Source organism: Engystomops pustulosus, chromosome 3 (assembly GCF_040894005.1).
Source record: "Engystomops pustulosus chromosome 3, aEngPut4.maternal, whole genome shotgun sequence".
Taxonomy (NCBI): domain Eukaryota; kingdom Metazoa; phylum Chordata; class Amphibia; order Anura; family Leptodactylidae; genus Engystomops; species Engystomops pustulosus.
Genome location: NC_092413.1, coordinates 148457249 through 148470036, shown reverse-complemented (window position 1 = coordinate 148470036; position 12788 = coordinate 148457249). Strand labels below are relative to the sequence as shown.

The following is a 12788-nucleotide window of genomic DNA, read 5'->3' as shown; positions in this document are numbered from 1 at the left end:
CCTCTGCTCAGCATGCCCATGCTCTCCCCTCCTTCCCTTTTATTTTCGTGAATGTGGGGGTGGTGCTGCCCAGCAGATGTGCTCTGGGTGCTTGCCTCTGGGTTGGGAGGCTCTGCTCAACCTTCACTAATCTGCAGTGAGAGGTGGAGACAGAGAGGAGCTGCTGGCAGTGACAGAGGGAGGGAGGGTGAATGTTGTACCCAGCAGTGTGTGTGTTTGTGTAGGGATGGGGGGGACGCTGCATTGCAGGATTGACACAGCCTTTTGCACGGTCAGTTACATCGTAAATATTGGACATCCTAGGAGCACTACAGATTAGCATCCCAGCCTCTAGCGCTGCACTTGCACTTTGTTGGCTGATGTAGAAGAATACATCACAATATTGTCCGCTGCATCTCTACCTGCCAGCACAATTTTCCAAGGATAGATATGATATGTGCTGTGGACTGTCATTGAAGTGATCCTGCTCCTCTTTACCCGTCACCCTCAGCGTTGTGAATAGAAGACACATTGTAGAAATGTCCAGAAGAGATCTTCTAGCATCTGCTTGTATGCAGCCTTTGTGCATCTGTATCCTCCAACCTGTGTTCTCTTATCTGCTGTGCTGATGCTGTGGACAATCCCCCTGCACGCTGTGTGCTCTCTAATCTCCTGACTACACTGAGATGATCTCCACTAAGAAAGCAGAGCCTGTCTCCCTGCTGATGATGGAAGTGATGATTATGTCACTACTTACCTGAAAATGGTCCTCATATCTTGTACGTGGTGAACCTCCCATGACGGACTGTCCTTTCATCGTATACCAGGAGAATATGGGGGAGAAAGCCGACTATCAGAGACTTCCCAGCAAGGAGATCACAGAGGAGAATGAGGTAACATTGCTCTCTATATAATATTGTCTATGTAGAGGATAGACATCGGGTCAGTGTCTGGCTTATTTTATTCTTTGAACATATTCCACTTATTGACAGTGCTGTACGTCGTGCCAGAATTATTGTTTATTTCCAAACCTGGACTCATCTTCACCCAGCACACAACTGGGTCCAGAACCAGGCACCTGCAGGGCAGAGGATTTTTCTGTTTTCAGTTCAGTTGAGGATTTTAGGGTCGGCTCCTTTCTTATAACAGCAGTTTAATATTCTCTCCCATCATGCTTGTTAAGCTGACTTTAGAATTTCTCCCTAGTTGCCCCGTGGTTTCTATAGCAACTCTTCAATTGCTATTTGTTGGTTGGTCGATGTTTTTTGCAGTGACAGCCAACTGGAGCTCAGTATAAAACGTGGCCGCATGGTGTGAACGCTTTCTGGTTAACTCTTTGTTAGTACACTCGCCTGCAGCTGTTTAGTACCTACTGAAACGTTGCATTTCTATCTCCTCTTGGTACTTGTTTTTAGCTTTTTGTGTTAAAAGATGAGTGCGGGCTGGGCTTAGCTCTGGTATCTTTGCGGTCTAGACATATCTATTTTAATACAGTATATTGGAACATCCATTTCAAGTCCATCCAGTTCTCATTTTACTGATCTCCTGGAACATTACTTTAATATTCTGCTATGAACTGCTATCTGTAATCACATCATAACAAGCCATGGCTCATCATTGCAGCACTGTCTCTGGTATGTGACTTCACCTTATTAGTACAGGCGGTTCCCTGACTTAAAGACACTCGACTTACAACTTACAGACACTCCTAGTTACAGACAGACCTCTCTGCACACTGTCACCGCTGGTAAAGCTCTCTGGAAGCTGTACTTTAGTCCCAGGATGCAGTCACTAGTTGTAAGGTGTCTTTAATGAAGCTTTATTGATAATCTTTGTTTCCACAAGAGCAAAAAATTTAAAAAATCCAATTGTCACAGGGACAAAATTTTTTTTGGTCTTGAGCTACAATTATAAAAATATATCTGTTCCAACTCTTACATACAAATTCAGCTTAAGTACAAACCCAAAGTACCTATCCTGTACGTAACCCCGTACTACGTCTGTATGTCGTAATAACACAATGGGGGTCATTTACTAAGGGCCCGATTTGCATTTTCCTGACGTGTTACCCGAATATTTCCGATTTGCGCCGTTTTCCCCTGAATTGCCCCGGGATTGTGGCGCACGCGATCGGATTGTGGCGCATCGGCGCTGGCATGTACGTGACGGAAATCGGGGAGCGTGGTCGAACGAAAACCTGACGGATTCGTAAAAACCGCTGCATTTAAAAAATAAATAAATAAATGTCGCGGAGCTTGCACTTACCTTCACTAGGAATAGGCCGGTGAACTTGAGTGCGTTCCAATGCTCTTCAGCGCAGCAGCGCCACCTGGGGACGTCGGAGGAACTGCCTTAATGAATCCCGGCTGGACCCGAATCCACCGCAGAGAACGTGCCGCTGGATCGTGAATGGACCAGGTAAGTAAATCTGCCCCAATATGTCCAGTTATTCTATATAACACAAGAAGCACTAACTTGGCATGTAGTAGTTTAGGAAGCACGATGGTAACTGTTAACATCTGAAGATATGGTGAACGTCATACAGATTCACTCTTCACAAGTTGTACTATTTCATCACCCTTCACACTTTGGTTGGTGGTGCATTGTTGAAGGGGTATACCCATCTGGACATTCACATTCTGTTTCATTAATCTGCCATTTATAAACATTTCTTCAATTAGATGTTATTAACAAAAATGTACATGTGTGAAGATAATTTCTCATTAATGTAGTCATTTGGTCCCTAAGACTGACTCCTGTGATACGACCACCTCTGCTGGAGGGATTGCACAAAGAAACAAGGTTTTTAATATGAAATGTCATGCAGTTAGCTGTAATGAACGGTGAAGCCAGGAGGTCAGGCAGGGCTCAATAGTGCATGTATGGCCACCGCTGCCAAAATGTGAGGTGGTTGTATCTCTGTAGTCAACATCACTACATTTATGAGAAATTATCTTCACACATGAAAAGAAATGTTTATATATGGCAAATGAATTAAATTAAATGTAAATTCCCAGATGGAAATACCCCTTTAAAGAGAACCCGTCATGCAAAATAACCCCCCTAAACTAAATCTATTTTCATAAACTGCCATTAGAGAGCGTTGTCCCTATCACTTCATTGTCCCTCTACATGCCTGTAAACCTAAGCAATGAGGTCCTAAAGCTGTATGCAAATGACCTGTGAAATGTCCAATGAAGCATTAGCATATTCAAGCTGTCCAGCTTATTCATGAGTGGGAGGCACAGCCACACCCCCAGTGCTTGACTGACAGCCTGTATAATGGTGTGAGGCTGTATAATGATGTGCTTCCTGGTGCTGGTGGCCACGCCCCCTGCAGCGTGTGTGTGTGTGTGTGTGTGTGTGTGTGTGTGTGTGTGTGTGTGTGTGTGTGTGTGTGTATATATAGGAGAGATACAGCAGCTCCAGGCAGCCATGTTACAGCAGAATATGTCAGATTCATGTGTAGCAGATGTCTGTGTCTCTCACCTGTATATTAGGAGGATGCAGCATGTCAGCAGATGACATACACACACTAGCCATGCTTTACTATACATTACACACAGACATGAGCAGGGGGAGGAGAGGGGAGGGGGAACAGGGGTGACATCACTGCCTCTGACCATGTGACCAGCCTCATTTACATAATAAAGAATAGATGATTTTATAATGATTAATGTATGAAATAACTAGATAAAGGCTGTGATGGGATCCTTGTGAGCTGCTCCAACAGGTAGTAGTGACAGGACAAGTGACACAGACCTGATGACAGGTGTCCTTTAATGATATAATGCAATTACAGAGGTTAGGGCATCATATGTGGCATGTATTAAGGGGGACCTATCTCACTAAACTTTCAGCCCCCTCTGGTAAGATATGAAAGGACCTCTCTAATATACCCTCTTTTATGGGAAATCCCACCCATTTACCTATTAAAAATGACCTCCAAAGTTGTATTCTGCTAAACATGAGTCAGGCTCAGAGCCTGGAGGGGAAGCATTAATTAAGATGTGTATGTCATGGGCTTTACAGCAGCCAGAACCATGGTTCTAGTATTGTATCAAAGAAGTGATCTTTCAAACCCCAAGTTTTGGTTCTGTAAGCTATTGAACTAGAGGTAAAGGCAGGTAAATTCATTGCTGTTAAAGCTATGAAAGCTAAATCATTGAATTATTCTGTACAGGGAGAAGCAGGACTCTAGAAAGGTTCTAGGAATGAGTCATGGTCTTCCCTTCAGGCCTGGAATCAGACATTATTCAATGAATTAGCTTTAACTTTACTTTTCCTTTAATGCAAGGAATATCTAAGTCCTTTCTATGGGGAACATTTTCATATGCAAGTGCATTGTTAGCTGGTGTATGAGGAAAGCCCCTCCTGATGCCTCTAACGGCTGCCGTCCGTGACCCCCTCCACTCATAAAGGGGAAAATCATTTCAGCTCCTAGCACTTTACAAGTAATTGCAATTATTTTAGGGTTTGTATGCCTGCAAACTTGTGTAATAACCCTGATAAATATCCCCCTATGTCTTCTTGAATCTCAGGTTCTGTAACTCACAGAACAATCTGTTATCAGGACCATGGTTTCAAGTTCAGCCAAAGATGAGTCAAGCTGCGAGGCTGGGTGCAGAGTGTAACTTTAAAAATCCCTATCTTTGATTCTATAGCACCTACAACCAATCTGGTATAAGATTAAAGCTGAGAATATCATCTTTCAGACCACATCATGCTTGTGGTTCTGTGAGATTACCTTACCTGAGGGGGCTGCTGTTTTAGTGGGGTAAAAGTAGGTGACAGGGCTAATTAAGAAAAGTCCTGTAGAAGAAAAAGAGGCGAGAAGCTATTCATCATCCTGGCATTAGTGTTTACAGAAAAACCAATCATATGTGGTAAGGATTTCTCTTAAAATATGTTTAGTGTTGTAGTTGGTGGAGGTGGTATAGGGTCTTGTTTGAGACTAACATCCTATAATGTGCCAATATTGTGCCTATAATGTCTTTTAGCATAATTGATGGTGTAATTTAGACCACAGTAATACTCCATTATATTATGCAAGTCGTAAAAACAGGCATTTCATAAATGTGGCACAAAACATTTTAGTTATTGATGCAGATCATGACATCTCCATGTTCAAACCAGTGGATAAGTATGCCCCACTCTGTCTTTATCCCGAAATCATTCAGTTCAGATGCAGATCAAGCCACAACAGCCATCAGCATGTAGATGGGATTTGTGGTGTCTACGTATGCAGCATTTTGTAGAATTGCATAGCTGTAGGCATGAAAAATGATGATTTTCTGAGGGGTTGGGTGTGGTGACAGGAAAAGAGAGGATTACAACATGTTTTATAAAAAGAAAATGACTGAGCAGATTTCTTCACAACAAGACCTTTATTACCGTTCTAAGGTAATGCTGCTGCTATGTTTAGTAAAACAGGTCGGTCAGACAGGCAACTATTAATAGAGTTGCGGGGTCCATTGGGCGCACACACTGTGCAGTAAGTTAGACAGGGATGTTAGATTGTGAAGCAAGGTATTAAGAAATTGGCGTACAGCCGAAAAGGGTTTGACATACGCCCAAAAAAGTGTTGGGATTCAAAAAACACAAAAAAAGTATTGAGATTCTGAAGTTGCCCTAATTGAGCAACCAAAAAAGTTGTAAGTGTCGGAAATGGAGCAAAATTGTTGCGGTGACAATTTATAAATATTATGCACCAGGCTCAGCAAGGGAAAAAAAAAGTAAATGCTGGAAAGCCAATGATAAATGCTCCCCTATGTACGTTTCTATGCATAGCTGCATCGCATCCACTTACATTTGATGAGAAACCTAGTACTACATACGCTATGTGGGAACCCAACAAGCCCCATCATAGGATCAATAGGAGCCACTAGGTACAGGTGGTCTCTGTCATATGAGCGACCTGTCATATAGGGAATAGTGGAGCCCATTATGAAAATAGTCTTACTGCATAGCAAGGGTCAGTTGCTGTCCAAAATATCACTCTGTACAGATTTTTTTTACATCCTTCAACCTGTATGACAGATTAAATCAATAAAACTCTAATCCTAAATTACATTTCTTTATATGTAGTCACCTACTGAAAGATGTTATCTACACATATTCTTAACACATGGGGGGAGTCTAGGTGTAAACATCACATGGACATCATTTAGACAAGATGAGATACACTGGGGCATATTTACTTACCCGTCCGGAGGAGTTCACAGAAAGTGCATTGTCTGATGATCATGCACTATGCTGCTATTCACTAAGATCGTGCGCCCGATATCCTGCATGTGTTGCTCCCCGCTCAGGTCCAACAGAGTTCCCCTTCTTGTTCCTGGTGTATGTAAATGCATTGCATGCAACACAATTTGAATCTTAAATCCCGCTCTCAGTCCGAATCTGCCGGATTGTCCGACGTCCCGCTCCCCAATTTATGCCGCATGAAAGTCAGTGCAGCTGCGCCAAAATCTGATCGCGTGTGACACAATTCACAGTTAAATATCTGTCACAGCCACGCAAAACCCGGAAGTCCAACAAAAATGCGTCTGAGGAGCCTTAGTAAATGTGCCCCGCTAAGTTCACAAGTGCCCATGAATGGGGTGGCTCGGAGCCTCTGTTTAACATAGGACATACATATATTTTGCCTAATGAATGGTTTACCAGACTTTTATGTTCGTCGGGAAAAAGATAGAAGCACCAGATAGCTTTTATTCTATTTTTCAGACATTGTATAATGGATGCCTTTCCTTTTATAAATGATATACGTATATAGATTCAGTTACAGAAACATGATGAGAACATAGGGGGTCATTTACTAAGGGCCCGATTCGCGGTTTCCCGACGTGTTACCCGAATATTTCCGATTTGGTCCGATTTTCCCTGTATTGCCCTGGGTTTTTGGCGCATCGGACACACGCTTACCTTCACCAAGTATAGGATCGTGAACTCTGGCGGGCCTCGGTGGACATCAGCGCAGCAGCGACACCTGGTGGACGTCGGAGGAACTACCTTAGTGAATCCCATCTGGACCCGAATCCACCACAGAGAACGCGCCGCTGGATCGCGAATGGGCCGGGTAAGTAAATTTACCCCATAGTGTTTAGTTGGAAGTAATGCATTTGTGATATATGGTCCATATTCGGCCTGGCTCGCACTGCTGCTGTTATTGCCATAATGCTATAATTGCCATTCAGTTATAGACTTTTTTTCCTTTGTTTCCATTAATTAAAATGGCATAAATGATGCAGCTGCTGCGCTATTTTTTCTGTTATTGGTAACGGAACATAATGACAGGTGACGTGTGTCGTGAACTTATAATATGACCACAAATCCTATTCTGACTACCTGAACTAGAAGCATCACAGATGAGCGAGGCAGGGATTGGACAGCCCCATAGTTGTGATAGTCGGATTCTGTATGACATGTGAACGGGCACTTAGGCCTTATTCACATTTCTGTATATAATGGAAATTGTAGTTACCGTATTTTGCTCCATTTTTCAATTCAGTAAAAAACAGATAAACACAGACAACAAACAGATTGCATCCATGTACCTTCTGTTATTTTGACACATTTTCTTCCATAGCATTTAATGGTGCACAAAAAGGACACACGATCTGAAAAAAACCCCAGATGCAGATGTATCCATTGTATAAAGTAATTGTTATATATTTCTTGGGTTAAAATAATGGACCCTTTACTTTCAGTTTTTTTCTGTTATTATTTGTTAAATGGTATTGCTTCCAAGCTCTTGTGAGCAGTGCCCTCATTTTCCTCTGTCATGTCTTAATTTATTGGTATGTGTTCCCCTGATACAGAATAAGATCATGCTATATACATTTGTTGATAAATTAGATGTATTTATTTTGATTAAAAATTGAATTAACATTTTTCAAAATAAATTTTTTTTCTTTTCTCACAAGAAAAGCTTTTGAAATTTGGAATCTCCTTGATCGTACTGACCTGAAGCTTAAAGGGGATGTGTCCCCTACAGCCGTACATCTCATTTATGTGGCCCACCTGATACACCGGGCTAAGGGCACACATACGTGTGCAGGAGAGGAGGAGGAGGAGGTGACCCCCCTCCATAGAAAACACATGAGAAGATGCTCTATCTTTTCCCGGTGTACGGCGCAGAACTCCGTCGGGCCGCCATTGCCATCTATGGGGACGTATAAGTGTCCGCAAATTTGTGGCCGTATATACATCCCCACAGACTGGCATCTGAATGAGCCCTAGGCTTGTATGATTCTCAAAATACTCTCTAAAGCTTCATGCACATGATGGGGTTTTGTGGAGTTCTAGCTGCATTACTATGACGTGGATCCGGAGCTGACTGCCACAAAAGAAAGGGCAGGACCTGTTTATGTCCATATTTCCCCCCGTGCAGTCTTTTCTTGTGTCATTGGCACCATTGTTTGCATCCTGTAGAAAGGCACGTGCTGTGCAAGAAGAGTAAGGACAGGGACATAATGTATTGTTACTGCTGACTTTTGCCTGATTCTTTGCAGTTACACATGTATATTTTGTAAAGTACTTTGCCTTCTGTATGTATACATCTCATGGTTAGAATGTATGTGCTTCCTGTGTTCATGCTTCACCTTTCCCTTCTGCAATGAAGTGTGCACTGAATGTAAAGTAGTTAGTGCTGCATCACTTCCCCTCATATGATTTAACCATTTCTTCTTGTTAGAGTACTAGCTGCTCTACTTAGGACAACATGAGCTTGTTCTCCTGGCAGACTAAATGAATTCATATATGCACCACAATATTATTCTAGATATCCTTGTATAGTGCAGCATAACTGGTAACACTGGCTCACTTGTCTCAGGTGCTCCCTGCCACCATTGCAGGTCTGATGGTGTATGTGGCGCCACATTAGCTATATATACTGTATCATCAAATTCTTTGCAGGTAGGACGGGTGTGGCGTGATGGTTCTCATTGATAAGGAAGCACCTTGTTTACATCACCCTTGTATAGGGAGTCACTAGGATTACTGGAATATATCAGGAAATTGCGGTGTTGGCAGTTCCATAATAAAAAGCATTTGTTTACTGTGACTTTACTTTCACATTTTACTTGCTGATCATGAAGTATATTTATGGGCAAAATATCTTTTGAATTATCAGTAGCATACACTAATACAGTAATAAGTAAAGGGGGGCACATTGTGTGGACAAGGAGAAGGGCCAACATGTACATGTAGGGGGCAACAAAGTATGGAGGGAGGGGGCACAATGTATGGAGGAGGGGGACACAATGGCCCACATTTATCAGAAGTAGTGCAATCTGTACTGTGTGCAGTTTACCTCGCCATGCTTAGGTTTTAGTGATAGGTGAGAACTATCCCTTTTCTAAGCTGCTGAATGATCATGTATGGGAAAATGATTCAGACTGATTTCTCTATGCGAAAGAGAAATCATACAGCATTAGTTACCGGTATTAACTTTTTATTTCTAGTGCTTCAACAAGCAAGGACATGGTCATATCATGGATTTTTTTTCCATAATAAATTAATCTGAACTGGCAGGTACACAGATAACATACAATTAATATCTGTGTGCTGTCTGTTGTTGTATGTGGATACATTGCGTGAAATTGATCAGTAGAGTCTAAGAGCAAGAGTGTTCTAGGTGTTCACGCCAACCAATCATAGCTCAGCTTTTATTTTCCCAAAGCAGTTTATAAAATGAAAATTGAACACCTCTACTACACCTCCTCCGTTGACTTCTATAGAATCTTGTGGTCCACATATGTGAGAAAGTAGCACATTCGGTGTTTTTCCTTTGACAGTATGCACTGACAATCCTATGACAGGTCCTGTCTGGTGTAAAATTGCGCTTTAATGTGTACAATATTGTGCCTAAACGGGTGTAGGCTAAAACTAGTGTGCACGGGGCAGTAACGCCGGCCTACTCTGCTGCTGGGAACGCCCCAAATGTTGCATGAGGAGTTCCCAAGGGTGCACCTGGCCCATAGAGAGGTTTGTGAACCTGTGGTGTCAAATCTGTGGAATTTTGTTACATACAGGCAGTCCCCAGGTTACATACAAGATAGGGTCTGGAGGTTTGTTCTTAAGTTGAATTTGTATGTAAGTCGAAACTGTATATTTTATAATTGTAGATCCAGACAAAATAAATTTTGCCTCAGTGACAATTGGAGTTTAAACATTTTTTGCTGTAATTGGACCAAGGATTATCAATAAATCTTCATTACAGACTCCTTACAGCGGAATATTACAGCCTGGGGCTATAGTAAAGCATCCAGAGAGCTTCAGACAGAGGGGTCTGTCTGTAACTATGGGTTGTCTGTAAGTCGGGTGTCCTTAAGTAGGGGACCGCCTGTACTGTACTTCTGACATTAGATTAGCTTCCTTTATACTGAGTAGGAAGAGAAGTTTATCAGCCATCACACTTCAGTGAGGGCTGAGATAGGGTTTGGGATGTATTTTAATTAAGTCTCCATGAGATTTATCTCAAGCAAATGCTAAATATCGCACGTGCTTAAAAAGGGAAGTAAGATCTCCTTGGTGGGGATTACGTAGGTGTTGTTAGAAGAAAAACCCTCTTGTCATATTGTAAGTGGTGAACGGGAGAACACGGGAATGGCAGACTCGGAGATATTTCTATGTCAGGTCTGTTACTGTAATTGTGTTGCATGTACATTACAGGATGTGATGCAAATTATATGTAGGTTTTCAACGATTCATTTAGGTTTCTGTCAGTAGGAGTATTAGTATAATTATATTATGGGAATCAGATTATTTCATTAGATGCAATGGTCTATTATACATATTATGTACTTATAGATCTGTGCTATGAGTCATGTAACAAGGCTTTGTTCTGTACGATATCATAGATAAGAAATCAGGCGACACGCACCATTTTGATTCAAGTTTTCATACTGTTATTTGGTATTTTCTCTTGTGATACATGTGACGTTATCCTATTTCCCTATTTCACGTATGACCCTTTTATTGTTCTTTGAATTAAATTGTGTCATACAGTAGTTTGTAAATGTGAAGAAAATCTTTATTTACTGAAAAAGTAATTTTGAAACATATTGGTTTTTTTTTAATGAGTCTTAATCCAATACACAACATAAGCAATTAATGTTTTGGTGAAGAATTGTATTCCTGTCTAGAGTATTGTTTGGGGCTGTATTACAGCTTTGCACAACTGGGAGGGTGTTGAGAGCCACAAGTGTGCTCATGTCCTGAAAGCCTCAATTTACCGTGTTTGTCCTGCTACTTGCCAGGAATCAGTTGGGATCTGCATCTATTAGGCTTAAAACAGTGTAAACTCAGAACTATGTATATTCCATAAAGGAAATCTACCATTAAAGCCAAGCACGATAAGCCAGGGACATTTACTCATAGATCCAGATACCGTGGTAATCTTGTATTTGCTATCCATGGCTTCCTTCCTTCTAAAAACAACTTTTCAAATTATACTACAGTAGAAGGGCTTCTGGGGGTGTTATCAGAGCCCCTCTGTGCTGCAGTTTCGCAGCCTCGTTCACTATGCAGGAACACTTCCCTATCCCACTGTGTGCTGAATCCTCCTCTGCTACAGACCACAATGGTGCCTGGATCTATGAATTAGTGTCCCTTGTTTTTCATCTTTGATTTTGATGGTAGCAGAGGTCACACTAACATTTTCCCTTTGGGGTAATAATACTCCTCTAACTATTTTTGAGGGGTAAAAATAGCTTAAAGCGCACACACTCACCCATCGCTCACAGCCCAAACTCACCGCACACAACACATACACTATACATAGAGAGCAGTGTACACCCCGCTGCAGCTCTCACTCACCCAGCACTGCTCTTAGGTCCTGGCTGGATCACAGGCCTGCAGAACGGGCAGAGAGCCCCGCTGCCTGCATGTCTCCTCCGGGCCTGCGCTTGCACTGGGTGTCTCCGGCGCGCCAGACACTGCACGTGTCCTGCTGAGCGGCCCGCCACACTCTGCGATCCTGCTACTGACATTTGCCTCTTTTGCAGCGGGCGCTGGACCGCTAAGCCTGCACGCTACAGGGAATAATTGCCAAGCGGATCTTTACCCATGACAATTATTTCTGGGGGGTAATGGTGCCTCACCATGCGTCAATGCGATCTCTGGATGGTAGATTTCCTATAAGAAATCTGCAGAGTTTGGAGTTCTGGTCATAGCATCTGTTCTTTAATAGAAGGCTCAGTTAATTTTCTGCAGTGAAATGGAGCCTGGGTGAAGCAGCAGGCACTTGTGATAGCTTGGCAGGCTGAAGGAGGTGTTTGGATAAATGAATATCCTCTCCTACATGTGTGTATATGATTAGCGTGGGAATGCCAGGCTCATGTACTTACTTATGTACCAGCTTTAATAAAAGAAATGCCACACCGAATCCTTGTATTGAGGCCACCACCGAATAATCCCTGAAATACAGTAGATCCTATAATTTGCTGACTTACAACTGAGGAAACTGATTTTATAGACATAACAGAACCAAATTGACCTCTGCCTGTTACATAGTGAATAGTCCTAGATTTATTCTGCTGTCTTCCTCCCGGAGATCGAGTGCTTGTGAATATTGCCAGAAGTTTCAAGCATTTTACTAACATATTTTACTCAACTTTCTTGTGTATTTTGTAACATGTAATACATGCAGGTTCATTTATCATTACATTTGTGCCCGTCTTTTCTTGTGTTTTTCCACATTTTGGACTTGTTTGATTTATCTTAGAGGTTCATATATAAGGAATTCGAATCTGTGGGGTTTTTCCATCTTTTTATTTAAAAGTCGGCAACTTTTCTGCAAGTCTTTC

The 12788-nt window shown here is 42.0% G+C and overlaps 1 protein-coding gene across 4 annotated transcripts in view; it reads left to right on the top strand.

Annotated features, from left to right (window-relative positions):
• The window catches only part of TNK2 (tyrosine kinase non receptor 2), a 145843-nt gene that overhangs the window by 73901 nt on the left and 59154 nt on the right, over nt 1-12788 (top strand). Inside the window, exon 1 of one of the 4 annotated variants that reach the window (XM_072142510.1) lies at nt 183-872. The exons of the other annotated variants lie outside the window; for them this stretch is intronic. Within the exon in view, the coding sequence (XP_071998611.1) occupies nt 777-872 (96 nt within the window). The 5' untranslated portion in view covers nt 183-776. Of the gene's footprint in view, nt 1-182; nt 873-12788 lie in introns of those variants that run through there. 4 annotated transcript variants of the gene reach the window in all.